Raw genomic sequence first — 20,128 nt, 5'->3', positions numbered from 1 at the left:
AAGGCAGCTTTTGAAACCTTTGTATGTGCCTGCTGAGGGAGAACATTAGAGAATAAGGATGCCTATTTGGCAAGAATTACTTAGGTAATAAACTGGAAGACTTATTAATTTAGTCTTGGAAAAATTTCAGCCAAGAGAAAATAAATGTTATCACTTCATAGCACATATCCAGAGTCTGGAAAATTATAGGACAAATTACTGGACCATTCTGGGGAGTGGAAGAAGTAAGCTACGAGGATTTCCAGAGTACTCATGATCTTCATGATTGAAAGAAAGTTAAATGAACCTGCTTAGATAATTAGAAAAGAAAGATGGGGGTGTCTGGCTGGTTCAGTAGTAGAGCATGCAACTCTTGATCTTAGGATTGTAAGTTTGAGCCCCATATCGGTGTAGAGATTACTTAAAAATAAAATCTTAAAATATATATTTGAAAGAAAAAAAAAGACGTCTCAAATTGGTAAATTTTATTTTGCCATGTTTTTGAGAGGTGGAATTCTTTTGAAGGTTATAGTTTGGATTAATGTATCCTTTTACATTACAGCTACCTAAACCAATTGTCGGATATTTTATAAGCTTTTATTTAAGAAAAGGAAGAGAGAAAAAGAAAGCCTCTAACATAATGTGGCTTTCTAGAGTAGTGCTGGTATATCCACCTAGGCTCTGTTAATTGTTAACTCACTAGCTTTAATAGCTTTATAACTATATGTGAAAATATTCAATTCCCTGTCATAAAATCAAAAATGCTAGGATTACTTTGTAAAATAAGTTTTAATAGTAGGTGTTTGCCTCTCCTGAAAGTGAAATCTTTAAGCGTATCAAGAAATGGGAACTCTTTTCAGTTGGTGGGAAAAAACCCTAAAATTAATATGGGAAAGACTTAAGAAATGTAACTTAGAAAGTATGAAGTAAAGTGCTCCTTATACAATTTATTTTACTTTATTGTGCATTTTTAATAATGTAATTTTCCTTTTGTGTTGGTTAGCTAAGTCATAACATTAAAAATGTGGTGCTTCGACCAAGTGGAGCGAAACAAAGCCGCTTAATGTTAACTCTACAAGATAATAGCTTCTTGTCTATTGACAAAGTACCAAGTAAGGATGCAGAGGAAATGAGGTTGTTTCTAGATGCAGTCCATCAAAACAGACTTCATACAGGTGAGCACTAAATCTTCCCAGGGTTTGCCATTAACAATTATAAAAGAATATTACTAGATGGTATACTAGTATCTCTGATGAATATTGATATAAAAATCCCCAGCAGAATACTGCCAGACTGAATTTTACAGTACAATAAAAGGGTTATATACCATGACCAAGTGGGATTTATTTCTGGAATGCAAGGATGGTTCGGGATATGAAAAATCAATGTAATACACCGAGAGTGAATGAAGGAAAAAAAAAAACACATGATTTTCTCCATGCAGAAAAAGGCTTTGATAAAATTCAAAACCCTTTCATGACAAAAACACTCAACAAACTAAGAGTAGAAACTACCTCAACCTAAAAGGCCATGTATGAAAAACACACAATTCACATACTCAGCAGTGAGAAACTGAAAGGTTTTCCTTTAAGATAAGGAACAAGGCAAGGATGCCTTCTCTCACCACTTCTGCCCAACATAATACTAGAAGTTCTAGCAAAAGAACTTGGGCAAGAAAAAGAAATGAAATGCATGCAAATTAGAAAGGAAGAAGTAGGGGTGCCTGGCTGGCTCAGACCGTAGCATGTATGAGTCTTGATCTCTGGGTCATGAGTTCAAGCCCCATGTTGGGTGTAGAGCTTACTTTAAAAGAAAAAAAAATTTTTTTTTAAAGAAAAGAAAATTATATCTGTTCTCAGATGATATGATCCTATATGTAGAAAACCTTAAAGATTCTACAAAAGACTATGGCTAGCAAAGGAGGAGGGAAACTATTGGGAAGAGTTACCTTGTCATTTAAATCTTAGGTATTTGTGTTTCTCTACATGAGACTTATTCTGAGGTTTTACTCTTGCTATGAAGATAGCAAGTACTATACAAAAATCATACAATATGATTAGGTTCCCCTGCCCTTTCCTAATCCCTTTCATTTAAAATGTTTTGATTTAAAAAATGTATTTATAGACATTTTTAAAGGAATAATCTAGTGCTTAAAATGAGTTTTCCACTATATTAGTGTTTAGCTGTATTCTCATCAAAACTTCATTACTAATATTTTATAGTTGACAAATTTTGGGGTTTTTTAACTCAAATATGACACATAAAAATGTTAGAAGGTGAAGATGTAGGAGTGCTACTTTGCTTGTGTTTAATTAATATCTATTTGATACACTATATTCCTTGTAAAAATAAAAAATTGATTGCTATGTAGTACCTACTCATATGTTCATGTTACCAAATCTTAGCTATGTCAATTTACTAAATAACTGTTGAATTTTAGAATCAAGGAATTGAATACTGTTTAAAATTTTTAGAATATGTCAGGGACTATGTCTATATACCTTCTGTTTTTGTTTATTTCATTGTACCCATCATGTTAATTGACCCACTGTTTTAAAAGTTGACACGTGTAAGAAAAGCATGTCTCTAAATAAATTGGAATGGAAAGCACAATAGACTCTCTGGAAACCCATATTTAAATCTGAACAACATGATATAGTGGAGAAATGTGAATTTTGGACCTAAACAGATTTGGGTTTGAATCCTACCTCTGTTTACTTCCTGTGTGGTTTTCCATATGTCACTTAACGACTGGGTTTCAGTTTCTCATCTCTAAAATGAAGGTTATATTACCTTAAGTTCAGGTCTTAAAGAATAAAATCTCATAAATAGAAAGTATGACTGGTATAAGAGAGACACTTAGTAATTAGGTCAAAAGGAGCAGGCTGTGGAGTTGAATTGTCTTGTGCTGCTCTTGGACAAGTTATTTTAATCTTTTGACTTTAGTTGCCTTTGCTGCCCAAAAGTAATATGTACTTTACAGAGACTAGAGTAGGATAATGAATGTAAAGATCTTTGAAAAGTATAGCACATTTAATATATAATGTGTGGCAATTCAGATCAGTGGAAAAAAGACTAAATTTGATAGATGTGTTATCTATAAATGAGATAACAAACCATTTAAGAAGAATAAAGCTGGCTCCCTATCTCACTTCATTCATCTAAATAGATTTTACATTGATCAAGGATTTGAATATAAAAAAGTAAAATGATAAAAGTGTTATTAAAGGGGAACACTGGATTTTAACATAATATCTAGATGGAAAAGACCTTTCTGACTATGATATAAAAACAGAATCAGTAAAGGAAAAGATTAATAATGGACTGTAAAAAACTTAAATGATCTCTGAGGCAAGAGTAAAAAAAAAAAAACGAAAATATTAGCCACAGTGACAGAGTTAATGTCGCTAATAAACAAAGACCTATTTTCCACATCAGTATGAGAAGGACAATCCAGTAGAGTAGTAGAAACTGCATATAGGAAATTCAGGAAGATAAACAGATGGTTCTAATACATGAAAAAATCTCAACTTCACCAATAATTAAATTCAAGTTCTTAGTATCACATCAGCAATAGTATGAGGAGAACAAGATAGTTTCATTTATTTGGTAGGAACTTAGAGATATTTTTTGGAGGAATAACTGGTAATACCAATTTAGTTTAAAACCACTTCCCTGGGGCCCCTGGGTAGCTCAGTTGGTTACGTGTCCAACTCTTTTTTTGTTTGTTTTTTAACATATTTTTTTTGACGTTTATTTACTTTTGAGAGCGAGAGAGAGAGACAGACAGAGAGACAGAGTACAAGCGAGGGAGGGGCGGAGAGAGAGACACAGAATCCGAAACAGGCTCCAGGCTCTGAGCTGTCAGCACAGAGCCGTGTGTGGGATTCAAACCCATGAGCCCTGAGATTATGACCTGAGCTGAAGTCGGATACTTAACGATTGAGCCACCCAATGCCCCATTAAGTGTCCGACTCTTGATTTCAGCTCAGGTCATGATACCAGGGTTGTGGGATCGAGCCCCACGTTGGGCTCTGTGCTAAGGAAAGAGCCTGCTTGGGATATTCTCTCTCTCTCTCTCTCTCTCTCTCTCTCTCTCTCTCTCTCTCTCTCCCCCCCCCTCCCTCTCTCTCTCCCCCCCTCTCCCTCTCTCCCTCTCTTCCTCCCTCTCTCTCCCTCTCTCTTCCTCTCTTCCTCTCCCTCCCTCCCTCTCTCTTCCTCTCTCTCTCTTCCTCTCTCTTTCCCTCTCACAAAAAATAACAAAACAAAAACTGTACATCCTTTACTCCAGCAATTCTTATTCTAACAAGTTCTTAGAATTCCTATTCTACAAAAACAATTTTATTCATGCAAGAAGATACATGAAAGAATGCTCAGTATTTGCATTTTTAAAAGTTAAAATATTTCAAAGGATTGTGGGAAATTGAAGTATAAAATACTTCTAAAGTATATACAAATTCACACTTCTGCAGTACCTTACATGTTTTTTGTTTTTTTTTTTAAGTTTGTTTTGAGAGAGAGCAAGCACAAGTGGGGAGGGGCAGAGAGAGAGAGGGAGAGAGAGAGAATCCCAAGCAGGCTCCACACTGCCAGGGCAGAGCCCAGTGCAGGGCTCAAACTCACAAGCTGTGAGATCGTGACCTGAGCCAAAGTCAGATGCTTAACCAGCTGAGCCACCCAGGTGCCCCAGTACCATATGTATTTTAAGCTAGCACTGATTTCTTTGGAATAGAAACCATTTATGCTGCTTGCTGAACTTAATAGAGTATATAGGTTATTGGAGGTATATCTGTCACTGGTTCTAACATGTTTCCTTAGCATCCAGTGTCAGTGTTCATGCCATTGACATAGTGACTAATTTTTCTGTAGTGTTAATTACCAAATATTTATAGAGGAGATTTTGTAGCACTTTGATTTTGCATTTAAAATTTTATTTTTGGGGGCACCTGGGTAGCTTAGTCAGTTAAACATCCAACTTTCGCTCAGGTCATGATCTCATGGTTTGTGAGTTCAAGCCCCATGTCAGGCTGTATGCAGACAGCTCAGAGCTGGGAGCCTGCTTCAGATTCTGTGTTTCCCTCTCTCTCTGCCTTCCCTCACTCACACTCTGTCTTTCTCTCTCTCTCTCAAAAATAAACGTTAAAAAAGATTTTTTTTAAATTTATTTTTCTATTACATCTTCCCAGATTTTTGCATGTTATTTCATTTTTTGCTTGAGACTCTAGCTTGGAATTTCAATTACTATATATAGCAGATATATTTTCAGAAAGAATCGGTTGATAAGCTCTTTGATTTTTTTTTTTTAAGTTTATTTGAGAGAGAGAGAAAAAGTATGCTGAAGGGGCAGAGAGAGAGGGGGAGAGACAGAGAAAATCCCAAGTAGGCCCCACACTCTCAGTGGACAGAGCCTGTATTGGGGCTCAAACCCACAAACTCGTGAGATCATGACCTGAGCTGAAATCAAGAGTCAGAGGCTGAACCCACTGAGCCATCCAGGCACCCCAGCACTTTGATTTTTTAATGTTTCTTCTGTTTTTTTTTTTTTTTTTCAGTATTCTGTAATAATGGTAAATCTCTTTATTAAAGTAAATGACTTGGGATTTACTCATTTATTTTTCCCCCACCAGCCATGAAACCTCAGGGGTCTGGTAGTTTTGGAGCTATTCTGGGCAGCAGGACCTCACAGAAGGAAACCAACAGGCAGCTTTCTTACTCAGACAATCAGGTATGTTCATTTGACTTTTCTAGCTTTTAAAAAAAGTTAAAATCAACTATTATTATGCAAGTTTTTTCCATAATTTATCACAAATTCCCCTTCTTACATGTAGTTTTACTGAACCCACTGTGACCTATGCTCTGTGTCTCATGGCCATCATGAACCACAGTAAAGTGTATTTTTTTTTTTAATATATATGTATTTTTTTTAAGTAGGCTGGGTCCAGCGTAGAGCCCAATGTAGGGCTCAAACTCACGACCTTGAGGCCAAGACCTGAGCTGAGATCAAGAATTGGACACTCAACCAGTTGAGCCACCCAGGTGTCCCAAAGAGTAGTTTTTACAAACATAGCTTTGGTATTAGATGTAGGTTTGAGATTTGGTGCTGCTGCTTACTAGTCCTGGGTCATTGGAGAAGTTCCTTGAGTATCCTGAACCTTACTCTCCATTGGTAAAATTGAGACAGAAGTAATATTTTAAGGGTTGCTGTGAGATAGTCCTGTAAAAGTGCTTAGCTCATGGTACCATATACTAACAATCCTATAAATATTTGTTGCTATTACTTCTGTGACGTCCTTTGAGTCTGTTCTGCATTATGAACTTTTCCCCTATACTATATGATACCAACCTGCTTTGTTGAGGTTCTCTATTTACTTTTTAAGTAGTTTTTCTTTCATAAACATTCAGATAGCCATGAGTCTTGCTGTGTACTATTACAACTTAGGAGTCCTATGTCTTTTAAAATTTATCTCATAAATGGAAACCAGACATAAAGAAAAGCTTTGAACTATTCTGTAAGTAAATTGATGAGTTCTGTTTGGCTGGGAGAGGTGATTACTTAGTCCATTTGCTGGACTAAGCAGTGAGATTTTATTTTTGTTAGTTTTTTTAATAGGTTATGGGTGGTTTTTTTCTTTACATTTTAATTGAAATATGATTGACATGCTATAAATGCACATATTTGAGGTGTACAATTTGACACGTTTTGACTTAGGTATATACCTATAAAATCATCACCATAATCAACCAAGTGAACATAAGCCATAACCCTTAAAAGTTTCCTCATCCCTCTTGGTAATCCTTCCTTCCTGATTTCTCTCTGGCATCTATCCCCTAAACCACAACTGGTTTGTTTTTTGTCACTGTAGATTAGTTTGCATTTTCTAGAGTTTTATATAAGTGGAATCAGTGTATATATTTTTTGTCTTTTTCATTTAGCATAATTATTTGGAGATTCATGTATAGATAGAAATTTAAACTGTTAGAATACTTAAATATGTAAATGTTAACATATGTAGCAGAAACAAATATTTATACTCTCACAAGTAATGATTCCTGTCAGTGGGATTGTAAAATCAATTTTATGGGTCATAACTAGCATTAAATAAAAAAGGAACAAAATAGAAAATAATAGAGGAAGTATTATACATAGTAAGGATAAGTATTGATTTCTGAAATTTCTATTGTCATTTTATGTATGTATAATAGTTTATGATGTAAAATATTTCTAAGTCGAGATCATGGTCAAAAGGGTTAAAAAATGCAAAACAGTATACATATGTATACTGTATAGTATACTACCATTTGTGTAACAAAAAGAATGAAGTTGGTTTGCATTTACATAAAGAAGAATACTTATAGAGGATAAGAGAATGGCAAGTGGAAGAACTGGATGGATGGCAGTGGATGATAATGAGACTTCTTAGTGTATGGCTTTTATATTAGTATTTTGATTTTTGAGTCTTAAGAATATATCACCCATTTAGGGGCGCCTGGGTGGCGCAGTCGGTTAAGCGTCCGACTTCAGCCAGGTCACGATCTCGCGGTCCGTGAGTTCGAGCCCTGCGTCGGGCTCTGGGCTGATGGCTCGGAGCCTGGAGCCTGTTTCTGATTCTGTGTCTCCCTCTCTCTCTGCCCCTCCCCCGTTCATGCTCTGTCTCTCTCTGTCCCAAAAATAAATAAACGTTGAAAAAAAAAATTTTTTTAAAAAGAATATATCACCCATTTGAAAATAAATTCTAACTTTTTAAAATTGTTCATTCAGATGATCTCAGAGATTTTTTTCTTTCCTATCCTAAGACTGTATGTAATTCTGTAGAAAGAAAAAAATTAGAAATTTCTTCCATAGAGAAATTACATTGCTTTTAATCTAGTTGTAAAACTTATCTGGCAGAATGCCGGCCAAAAGCACTACTTCCCAACTAAGATGTTTAAATTGTTGTATTCACTTTGAATGTTCTTGCTATATTTTTAGGGTAGACTCTTCGAGTGATCTTCTGCCAGTGGACTCTGTCTCACTCTCATTCTCCCCATCATGATGTATTTGTTTCATTGATTCCTCCAGACTAGAACCCCTCAAAAGTCATATGAGGCATTTGTGACTTGGTATTTAAGTTATGGCAATGAAATATCATCATTGCTTCTTTTTCTCATACTTATGTCACATGATCATAATCATTGAATGTTTTTCTCTGAAGATTTATTTTCATGCTAATCACTAGAATCACATCTTATGTATCTGAGTCTTTTTTTTTTAAGTCCGGTATTCAAAGCAAATTCCTTTCTGCCTCCAGTTATAGTGCGGAAATTTTAAGTTGATGGGAGTGCTAGAAGAAAATGAGTGTCAAGTTTAATTTCTGATGCAGACTCCACATTAGAATCAGCTAGAGTGCTTCAAAAAAGCCTACTGGTGAATGCGCCTCACTCCAAGCCAATTAGGCTAGACTATCTGGAGATGGGTTTCTAGTTGTGAATTATTTTCATAAAAATTTTCCATATGAGGGGTGCCTGGGTGGCTCATCGGTTAAGCGTTTGACTTCAGCTCAGGTCATGATCTCACGCTTTGTAAGTTCAAGCCCCACATAGGGCTCTGTGCTGACCACTCAGAGCCTGGAGCCTGCTTCAGATTCTGTCTCTCTTTCTCTGCTCCTCCGCCACTTGTGCGACACTCCCCCTCCCCCCCCAAAAGAAATAAACTTTAAAAAAATTTAAAAAGTTTTCCATGTGAGAATATGATCTAAAAGCATGCCAATTAATTTGAATACTTAGCTATGTTAAACTTTATTCCTACAGACACCTTCAAAAAGAGGAAGTTTGGAAACTAAAGATGATATTCCATTTCGAAAAGTTCTTGGTAATCCAGGTAGAGGATCAATTAAGACTGCAGCAGGAAGTGGAATAGCTGTCACCCGAACAATTCCCTCTTTGACATCTACATCAACACCTCTTAGATCAGGGTCATTAGAAAATCGGTATGAAAGACTTTTTTTCTTAGTCATTAGCTGTGCCTGTTTATAAATGTCTTTTAGGCCTTTTAGAAAGACAGGGACTTTGAGAAAAAAGAGATTGTCCAGTGAGTAAAATATGTTAGAAAAAGAACATATAGAGCATATATTTTAGTAGGTAATTAGTGTTGGCTTTTTATGATTTACATCAGTGACACATACTGAGCATGCAGATGTACAGTATATTAATTAAAATGTGGTTTAGAGAATTAAGCAGTAGTAGTCATAGTTCCTGTCCTTGAATATGTTGGTTTATACTTCTTAATGGTATGAATTATGACTTTTTTAAATAACTTTTTTTCTTTGTCCTCTACAGGACTGAAAAGAGGAAAAGAATGCTATCATCTGGCTCAGAGTTGAACGAAGATTACCCTAAGGAAAATGATTCATCATCGTAAGTTGCTTAAAGAACACTTAAGGCACTAGATCAGTGTTTCTTATATATTGGTAATTACGGTCACTAAGGAAGATTGGGGGAGAGGTGTTCAGTTTATGAGAATTCTAAAGATAGAACAGAATTTAAAGTATTTTAGTGACAGTAGATTATAGACTCCATAGAGAGAGTATTTGGCCATTGCTGTTGCTTTGATCATTGCCCTTCTCCCATCCTAGCCTTTTTTATTATCTGCAATACTTAGAGGAAGAATAGGATTGAAGAACTCTAAACAGATGTTTCTTGTTGGCTGCTTTTTTTGGTGTAAATTCTTTCCTTCCCTTTATCTGTGATTTTTTTTTTTTTTTTTTTTTTTTTTTTTATCCTATTCATGTGAAAAGTTAGCCTGGGAGTAAAAGGATGTGAACCTGACATAGGGTCTAGGCAAGGAGCTTCAGTTTTTTAGAGGTATTTTTTGGCTTCAACAAAAGAGAATAGACCTGCAACAGGACAGTCACCAGCTCACAGTCTCTTGCTCATCATGGAGGGTTTTTGTTTATTTTTTGTTGTTTGGGGGAGAATAGTTATTACACAATTATGAAATACTTGAATTAGTGCCTTTTTTTAAAGTTTTTATTTTAATTCCAGCCAGGTAACATACAGTGTAATGTCAGTTTCAGGTGTACAATTTAGCAATACAACACCCGGCGCTTATCACAAGTGCACTCCTTAATCCCTATCACCTGGTTAATCCATCCACCTACCTCTCCTCTGGTAACCATCAGTTTGTTCTCTATAGTTAAGAGTTTGTTTTTTATGGGCGCCTGGGTGGCTCAGTTGGTTAAGTGTCCGACTTTGGCTCAGGTCATGATCTTGCAGTTTGTGAGTTCGAGCCCCGCGTCGGGCTCTGTGCTGATGGCTCAGAGCCTGGAGCCTCTTCAGATTCTGTGTCTTTCTCTCTCTCTCTGCCCCTCCCCCACTCACACTCTGTCTCTGTCTCAAAAATAAACATTAAAAAAAAAATTTTTTTTTAATGTTTGTTTTTTGTTTTCTTTTTTTTCCCCCAGATCATTTGTTTTGTTTCTTAAATTCCACATACAAGTAAAATCATATGGTATTTGTCTTTCTTTGACTTATTTTGCTTAGCGTAATAGTGTCTAGCTCCGTCCACATCATTGCAAATGGCCAATTAATACCTTGACAGAAATCAGTTGATAATCAATTAACTGATACTCAAGGTCAAGGGTCAACAGAAGAGAGTTGAGAAAAAGCTAAAGAAACTTTATATATTTATTGGGGTCTTTGTTCTGTTGCTATAACAGATGGAAAACTGGGTAGGTGATATAGGACTGGTGTGGCATCTGAAACTACAATCACCATAGACTCAGCTTCCTTCTATTTTCTTGGTCTACAATTCTTAATAAATAGCTTTCTTTTTGTGAACCAAGATAGATGCTTCAGCCTCCACTCTCATGTCTGCATGCCTGTTGGTGGGAATGGAGAAAGGAACAAAGGGAGGGCATACTGCTTTCCTTTAGGCCGGAAATTGCACACACCACTTCTGTGCACATTGGCCGGAATTTGGTCATATGGTTATACCAAACTATGAGGAACTCTGGGAAATATGCTTAGCCTAGCCCAAATTATACTATTATGGCAGAAGTATACAATGATTATTTGGGGACAGTTAATAGTCTGCTGTAGTTTACCTCTCTAGCCATAGAAATATACCTATTCATCATTCTTCACATACATTTAGTCATTGTATCCAGTTCAGAGCCCAGGATCTCTGGGTGATGTGCATTTCTCTCCATAATGTCTAAGTGTGCCTTGGACCATGTGCCTCATGGTCTGATACCTAAAAAAGTAAAAGGCAAGTTAACCTGTATTCCCCACTCCCAAGTCTATACACGTATTATCATACATTGCTGGCATAGTTATAACCACAATAAAAATTTCTATTTAGAAAAGACAAGAATAGGAAACTGAAGGAGTCACTGCTCTACAGCAGCAATAAAATCTTGGTAGGCTGAAGGTATGAAGACAGTGAAGGCAGTTTAGCCCACGTAGCAAGCAGTCTGTGTTCTGTCCTTTGGGAGAAACTCCCTCATTGTACTTCATTTGACTCCTGATTTTGCCCCCTAATAGATTTCCTTTGTCTTTTATCTTTCAAGGCCATAGCTGAAATGGGTTTTGAAGACTGTGTTCTTTCTTGGGGCTGTGCAGCTTTTGTAGCCTGCTTCATGCTGATAAAAGTTCTGGGAGTTAGAAGTATCCAGAAATCGTTGCTTTTCAGCCTTTTGGTGAAGATCAAGTGTAGAAGTGTCCAGAAATCTAGGAGTTTTAGAAGTCCAAAAGTTTATTTAAATATAGAACAAGAAGGATTTTATAGACTTGAGAAAGAATTTGGGCCAATATTTTTGTTGTTTGGTTTTGGTGTTGTTGTTTTTTAATGTTTATTAGAGAGAGAGCATCCTCAAGGAAGGGAGGGACAGAGAGAGAATCCCAAATAGGCTCACATCAGCAGCACAGAGTCCAGCGTGGGACTCAAATCCATGAACCATGAGATCATGACCTGAGCTGAAATCAGGAGTTGTGGGGTGCCTGGGTGGCTCAGTCAGTTAAGCATTCGACTTTGGCTCAGGTCATGATCTCGTGGTTCATGGGGTCAAGCCCCGCGTCGGCCTCTGTGCTGACAGCTCAGAGCCTGGAGCCTGCCTGCTTCAGATTCTGTGTCTCCCTCTCTCTGCCCCTGTCCTGCCTCTCTCTCCCTCTCTCAAAAATAAATAAACATTAAAAAAAAAAAAAAAAGTGAAGGGGCACCTGGGTGGCTCAGTCGGTTAAGTGTCCGACTTTGGCTCAGGTCATGATGTCACAGTTCGTGGGTTCGAGCCCCGTGTCTGGCTCTGTGCTGACAACTCAGAGCCTGGAGCCTGCTTCAGATTCTGTGTCTCCCTCTCTGTCTTTGTCCCTGCCCTGCTCAACTTACTCTCTTTCTCTCTCAAAAATAAATAAAACATTAAAAAAAATTTTTTTTTAAGTTTTGAAATAATTTTAGATTTACAGAAAAGTTGCAAAAGCAATATAGAATGTTCCTGTATACCCTTCACCCAGTTTCCCCTAATAGTAACATCAAGTTGTTTTTTTTCATAAATTTATTTCCTTAGTTAACCTTCTGTCATTGCCTCAGTTTGACAATCAAACACAATTGGATTTTTTTGGTTCCATATGGTCTCAAATTACTAGACGATTTCAATTCTAGGCCATTGGCACAGAGGGCTATATTCCTTTTCATCCCTGATTGTAAGCTGGCTAGCCCCTTGCCCAGTTTAACCTGTCTTGAATAGGACCATGCTGAAACACAGACCAGTATTCTTATCGTCTCAGTCTTTTCACTTAGAGTTATAGGTTTGATACGCAAGACATTACAGTAACAGTTTTATGAACATTTTGCTGAGATGCAGCAGTAGTACTCACCAGCTTTCCAGTCTGTAATATCTGTGTCCTGACCCTCCACCTTCCAACTGTAGCTAGTGCTATATATTTTAGGTTTGTTAGGGTAGTACCACACTTCTAGTAACAAAATTTGTGTATTCAGTGTCTAGTTGTAGGGAACAAAATTCATTTCAGCTAGTTTATATACACAAAGGTATTTGCCTTCAGAGAGTATTAACAGACTTACGGAATCGTTAGGAAAGCTGAAAAGATAGGCTTTAGGTTAAGCTTTCAGAATGATTTTAAGATCTATGCCCCGGATCAGGTCACCAAAGATGCCCCTGGTTGTTGCTGAAGCTAATAGCTGCATTGGAAGCTGTCACCTCTGGGACCATGCTGCCATTGCCAAGATTAGAAATCTCTACAGAAAAACCAGATGCCTCTAAAATGATGTTTGTCATCACAAGGAGCAGAACACATTACCTCTGCCTTACTTCCACTTTTCAGATCTCACACAATGTAATTTATCTTAATTCCCATCCTGAACACTAACTAGGAAATGTAGTTTTTTTGTTTTTTGGCTTTTACAGGACAGATACACCAAAAGGTGGTTTTTTTTTTTTTCCAACGTTTTATTTTATTTTTTTTTGGGACAGAGAGAGACAGAGCCTGAACGGGGGAGGGGCAGAGAGAGAGGGAGACATAGAATCGGAAACAGGCTCCAGGCTCCGAGCCATCAGCCCAGAGCCTGACGCGGGGCTCGAACTCACGGACCGTGAGATCGTGACCTGGCTGAAGTCGGACGCTTAACCGACTGCGCCACCTAGGCGCCCCGCCAAAAGGTGGTTTTAATGCACTGTTGCATGTCAGTTCACCATATTCACCATACTTGTGGGACATCTCACTTTTTCTACTTAGAATTCTATGTAGTGAGCCCTAAATTTCTGATCTTTGTTTTGGGCTAATAATACTTTTAAACACATCACAGTCAGATTGTATGAAGTTTGGGTTTCCTAGAAGACTCTAAGTTACTACACTTGTATAAATGACTTGTTAAGAAGGTGCTTATAGGACAGACCAGAGTGAGGAACTAGGACAGGGAAGGAGAGGAAGCCACCCAGGGGTGTGATCTTAGCAAAAAGTCCCACAGAGAGTAGACTTTATCTTGATCCAGCAGGGTCTCTGGGCCTGTTCCAACTTGAAGCAAGGAAGATGGGCTTTCATGTTCCCATACTGCACAGCCTTTGGTTCTGTGGCTCTGCCCCGATGGGCAAAATATTTTAAGTAGCCCAAAGGCAGTTCTCTGAAAAAGAACTGCAGGTGCTGGCTGTTGAAAACACACAACTGGGATGTGTGAAAAGTATAAAAAGGGATCTGAGGGGCTCTGATGGAGCAGAACTATTAAGTTCATTCCATGGTATCACAGATTCTTCACATTGATGCTACTCAATTTCTGGGTGAAAATCTTACAAAAGAGGGTTAGAGGGACGAGCTGCTATTTGTCCTTACTGCTATAAATAGCCTTGAGGCTATAACTGGTATTGTCATCTTTTTCTTCTGCTATCCATTCTAGACTTGCTGCATTCTCCACTAATACTTCTGCTGGTCTTGGTGATTTGCCTAGTGGTATGACTAAAGTCCTCATCCCTATGGGGATGAGCCCCTGGTCACTATGTACTTGTGCAGGCCATGGGTGCTAAAATTGCCCATTCGTAGTTAAAACTGAACGTGACAGCATTAAGAAATTCCCTAGTAAATCCCCTTTATTCCAAAGATATTCTTCATGTCCTCATTGTATAGTATCAACCCTGCCTCCTTATAGTAATCAAAGTCGGGGCACTTGGGTGACTCAGTCGGTTAAGCGTCAGACTCTTGATTTCAGCTCAGGTCGTGATCTCACCGTTGATGAGTTTGAGCCCCACATCGGGCTCTGCACTGATAGTGTGAAGCTAGCTTGAGATTCTCTCTCCCTCTCTCTGCCCCTCCCCCGTTCATTCATGTGTGTACCCGCTCTCGTGCACTCTCCCTCTCAAAAAACAAAACAAAACAAAACCAAAGTCAGTTACCCCTGTTAGTATAGCAGTTCCTTTCTTTGCCTGTTCCTCTGCCAACATGAGGAGCCCAAGATGAGTAGCAACCATAGCTTTAGATTAAACGGGACTCTTACTGTCCCCACGGTTGAAAAAGTTACCCTTCTGGGAACCAGGACTTGATTGTTTAATGTCTCTTTAGTGGAGCTCTCTGGTGTGCATTAATAAACAGATCCCTACTGTTTGTACACACTTCTGTATGGCTGTTCATATACTTCTTCCATAAATCATTCTCCCTGATCTTCCAGGCTTGCTACTTGCTGGCTTCTTACTATCCATCCAAACTATTTGCTGCTGTCCCGGAAATCATGGCCCACTTTTTTTTCCACACACAGTGGATAAAGAAGTGTGCCTCTCAAACTCTGCACCATGGAGGATTTCCTCTCACCACTCTGTTTTTGGGCAGTACCCTAATGGGTCTATAGTGCAGCAACAGTTCATTTTTATCCTGTACCAAGATAGCAGATGATCTGTCTGTGAATCAGGCCAGGTTGGTTATAGAGAGTACTCATAAGCCTATTCCTCTTATCTATTCCTGCTTGCTTAGAACTCATCCTAGATAAATCACTTCCACTTTATGATGGATTGCTGCTGTAACTTTCTGGTCTGATGACTTCAAGGGTCTCTTCCAGGCATTAGTAACATGCCAGGAGTAGTGTGTGATACTTTATAAGTAATGTATACTTTTTTTGCTGCAGACAGCATGGTCTTGCTCTCAAATCCTAAAGACCCAGGCTGCAATTCTCTTTGGGTGAGCAATTCTACATGGTGTCTTAAGTTGGTAATTGGCTCAGTGGCTCAACTGACTCTATTGTTTTTTCTCTTGAGCAGATCAGTACTCATAGCAACAGCCAACCAGTTCCATAGTCTTTATGATTACTATTCCATATCACTTGGATCAGTTATCTGTTGCTATATAGCAAACCACTCCAAAACTTAGTGACTTAAAATAGTAACTATTATTGCCTGTGAGTTGATGGTGACTTAAGTGATTCTACTTTATCTGGGCCAGAATTGGCCGATTGTCTCTGGGTACTCTCATTTTCTCATGCATCCATGGTCATTTGCTGAGGCAGTTAGTGGTTAGTTGGTCCAGAAAGGCCTCACTCATGATTGCCATTGGCTTCGTACTGGTTGGGTAAAGAGGGTGATTGGGCCATGTGTCTTTCATCATCTAGCAAGTTAGTCTGGAGTTATTCACATAGCAGTGTCAGGATTCCAAGAGAGTGAGTGTAAATTTGCAAGGTGCCTTTAGCTTTAGGACTTATACACTGTTGTGTCTGTTGCATTCTTTTAGGAAAAGGAAATCACAAAGCCAGCCCCATTAAGGCATGGGAAAATAGACTGCATTTCTTGATGGGGGATTTGGGTACAAGGAAAGGAATGATTTGGGACACATTTTTAAAAACTGTATTGAAATACAATTTGCATATTCTAAAATTTACTTATTTTAAATGTGCAATTCAGTAATTTTGGGTGATTGTATTGAGTTGTGCAACCATCACCTTAATCTAGTTTTAGAATGTTTCTATAACCCCAGTAAGATCCATTGTGTAATCTACCATATTTCTCAAATGCTAGAGATATTGCATGGGCCGTATTCTTTTCTAGTTTATCCCATCCCAATTCACTACAAATGAAAATCTGAATAATTATAGTTGATAGGGTCCCAGAGGTATTATCACCAGCAGTGGGATTTCTGTTGCCATTGCCAAACAAGTGGTCCAGTTCCAGAATCTTGGCCTTAGAGGTGTGTTTCCTAGGCCCATTTCTAGAACTAGCTGTTGTTGATAAAGTTCTCCAGAAGCAGGTGCTGAAATGGAGATTTGTGCTCAAGTTATTTATTAAGAAAGTACTCCCAAGGGATACCAGGAGGGGAGTAGGGAAAGCAAGTCAGTAGTGCAGGAAATGAAGCTTGAGTGTGGTCTCATACAAAAATCAAGCAGAGGTTAGGCTTCATCCTAATTCCAGAGAGAAAACCTGTTACATAAAATTCACCTTAAAGTTGTTCTCTCATCCAAGCAAGGGAGCTTGGCTTCTTGACCTTACTTGTGTCTCTCAAAGTGCAAGCAAATTATCTCTAGTAGCTTGAGGTTAACCTGTGAAAAAGAACCCTAGGTACTGGCTGTCAAAAACATAACCTAAATTGGTGTGGAAGAGAAGACAAAAAAACCGGGTCAGAGGGAATCTGGGTAGAGCCATCTGCGTTATGTGCTACAGGCTTTATGCATGATGGATCTCCTAAAATTAGTACTTTGTATCAAAGCATGAGCATATCTCCAACTGAACCCACTCCACTGGAAAGGTTTAGGTATTTGGGAATAATAGATGGGGGAAATGCCACTTAAGAAATTTTGACCTGTGTGTGAAATGTAAATTTTCTGAAATGATAAGTATTTAAAATTAAGAACTATGTGTTTATATGGATATCTATATGGATATAGATATAGATATAGATATAGATATATATATACACACACTGAATTAAATTATTAACTGTAGGAACAACAAGGCTATGACAGATCCCTCCAGAAAGTATTTAACCAGCAGTAGAGAGAAGCAGCTGAGTTTGAAACAGTCGGAAGAGAATAGAACATCAGGTAAGTATTTGGTCTTCATATAAAATTCTAATTTATTATATCACATACTGTATTATACTAGAAATAAAAACCTAAACTGGGACATATCTCTACATTATTCGATGTATGATTCAGTGCTAGTTATCAGGTGCCAATTTGTATCCAGTACTTGACGAAAGTATTAGATATAAGGGATTTTTATTCTTTTAAGAAAGACTCTAACCTTTACCTTCTTCCCTATTTCACTGCCTACAGTTAAGCTTTTTCGTTGTCAAAGTACCTGAACCATAGAATGAATTCAAGGAGTTAAAGTGGTTGAAACTGAATTTTATCAGTGTTCCTGCTTGTTACAAGTTCCAGAAAGTCTTGGAATTATTGCCTGAAGCAGTTGTTTAAGCTCAGCTTGTACCCCATTTTACAAAAACTAAAAGTTACGCTGTCCACGAATTGTTGTCAGTGTTTCCCACATTTAACAACTCTCTGATCCTCTCAACTCCTTAGAGAATCAGCTATGTGGTATTGATTTGAATATTATGTCAACTGGAAATTAAATTGAAGCAAGCTAAAATATGGCCTGGTGTTGAGTTTAAGAGAATTCATTTGATCAGGACTTCAGGAATGTTCTTTTTTTTTAGTGGTTCAGGGTTATGACATTGGACTCCTACAGAAAGAAGTATCTCCAATATAATTCTTACCTCTGAAATAATAATATATTTTGTAACATCCACTTACTGGTTTTCAGCTTTTATAATCAACCTATAGTTAGGAAACAATGCTTAAAGATGTAATAAACCTTGACAATGTTGAAGTTAAGGTGTGTCTTAGAAGAGTTGATGGGGAAGAGGAGGAGAGAAAGAATGAAGTAGTCGAGTGATAAGGTTCATGGAACAAAATGTAGAAGTTTTAAGTGTGTTAAAGTTACAAAGTTAATCAGTAAAAGTAAAGTTAACACAACCAATACTTGGAGAGAAGAGAACAAGAACGAGTGATGTAAAGGAGAAATTGCTAATTTTTCATAACAGGGAGATATTACTTATAATGAATAAAGCAAGAAATAGTAGAAACATCTAGCATTATGAAGGAAATGAGGAAAACTAAGTTTTAAAACTGGTCAAATTAGAGGCAAAATTTTAGGGCAGGAGAGAATTCTTGGTATTATAACCTTTCTGCAGTGTTTGATCTTTTAACATGCATATATATTTGATGCAAAGAAAGGGGGAGAAACAGTTAAATATAAACAGGCCTAATGCGTAATTTTATTATTAAATGAATTTGGCTGATTTAGGAATTAACATTTCCCTGTTTTTTTCATTTTTTTAGGGCTTTTACCTTTACAGTCATCATCGTTTTATGGCAGCAGAGCTGGATCCAAGGACTACTCTTCTGGTAGCACTAACCTAGACAGGTATGCGTTGGCTCTATGCTTCATGAAGAACTTGAAGAGCTCTCATTTTCAGAATATTGAATGATGGTTTAGGCTGTGAGGTCTTAAGTGAATATCCTAATTTAAAATAACAAAATTGCTGAGAATCATGACTCACGATATTTTAGTTAGAAAGTATTCTGGAGGGGCGCCTGTGTGGCTCAGTTGGTTGAGCATCTGACTCTTGATTTCGGCTCGGGTCATGATCTCATGGTTGATGAGCTCCAGCCCCACATCAGACTTTGTGCTGACCGCATGGAGCCTGCTTGGGTTCTCTCTCCCTCTCATGCATGTGTGTGCATTCGCGTACTCTCTCTCTGTCTCTCTCTCAAAATAAATAAATAAATTAAAAAAAAATTATTTTAAAAACTGCTGGAAATGTTTTAGTTTTCAGATGCTTTTTTTTTTTAATGTTTTCAACAAATGAATAAATGTGCTGAGGCCACAGGTGGTGACTGACTATGTGATCAGATTCTTGACCAGTGTATTTTCCATCATCCCTAGTGATGAACATATCAAGATCTCTCCTGAGGCGTTTTACTTATTTATTTATTTATGAAAGAGGGAGCACACACGCAGGGGGAGGGGCAGAGAGAGGGAGAGAGAATCCTAAGCAGGCTCTGTGCTGTCAGCACAGAGGCAGAGCCTGACAGGGGGCTCGAATTCACTAGTGAGCAGTGAGATCATGACCTCAGGTGAAATCAAGAGTCGGACACTTAATCAGCTGAGTCACCCAGGTGCCTCCTCATACGTTTTTAAATTGCCTTCGTTGCCTGTGTATTAAGCTACTACCAAAAGTTAGGACATTTTCTTTAAAAAAACAAGTTGCACGTTAGTATTTTTTACTGGGAAAGACTAGTCAGAAACTTAATTGCTGATCCTATACAGATTGAATTTTTTTTTTTTTTTGAGATTTACTGAACATAAATATATTAGACAACTGGTAAGTGCTTGTCAAGAAGGCACTATCTTGGAATGTAGCCTGGAGGGGCAGTGGTAAATGTAAAAGGTAAGGGTAGTGGGTAATGGTGGTATATAATAGATATGTTATAATGACCTATTAAGTGACATTTTGGTTTTTTTTAGTAGAATTTAATTCAAAGTGGTAAAAAATATTTTTGATTATTTGATAAAATGAGGTGAAGTAAAGAATTTGGTCCTGTATCTTTAGGTATATTCAGCCTTGGGTGGTTATTTCAGACACTTTATAACTACAGTAATAACTAAGTTATTTGAATTTAAAAGAGAGA

General features: G+C 37.7%; 1 protein-coding gene across 5 annotated transcripts in view; it reads left to right on the top strand.

The window, feature by feature from the left end:
- The window catches only part of USP37 (ubiquitin specific peptidase 37), a 101,827-nt gene that overhangs the window by 13,336 nt on the left and 68,363 nt on the right, over nt 1-20,128 (top strand). For all 5 annotated transcript variants that reach the window (XM_086719641.1, XM_086719640.1, XM_086719638.1 and 2 more), the window contains 6 exons: nt 983-1,154; nt 5,607-5,704; nt 8,767-8,945; nt 9,295-9,372; nt 17,379-17,476; nt 18,776-18,860. In XM_086719641.1, the coding sequence (XP_086575767.1) occupies nt 983-1,154; nt 5,607-5,704; nt 8,767-8,945; nt 9,295-9,372; nt 17,379-17,476; nt 18,776-18,860 (710 nt within the window). The remainder of the gene's footprint in view (nt 1-982; nt 1,155-5,606; nt 5,705-8,766; nt 8,946-9,294; nt 9,373-17,378; nt 17,477-18,775; nt 18,861-20,128) is intronic.

The sequence above is a fragment of the Puma concolor genome, chromosome C1, assembly GCF_028749965.1.
Source record: "Puma concolor isolate L17-30 chromosome C1, mPumCon1.1.hap2, whole genome shotgun sequence".
Classification (NCBI taxonomy): Eukaryota; Metazoa; Chordata; class Mammalia; order Carnivora; family Felidae; genus Puma; species Puma concolor.
This window is presented reverse-complemented; position numbering and strand designations above follow the sequence as displayed.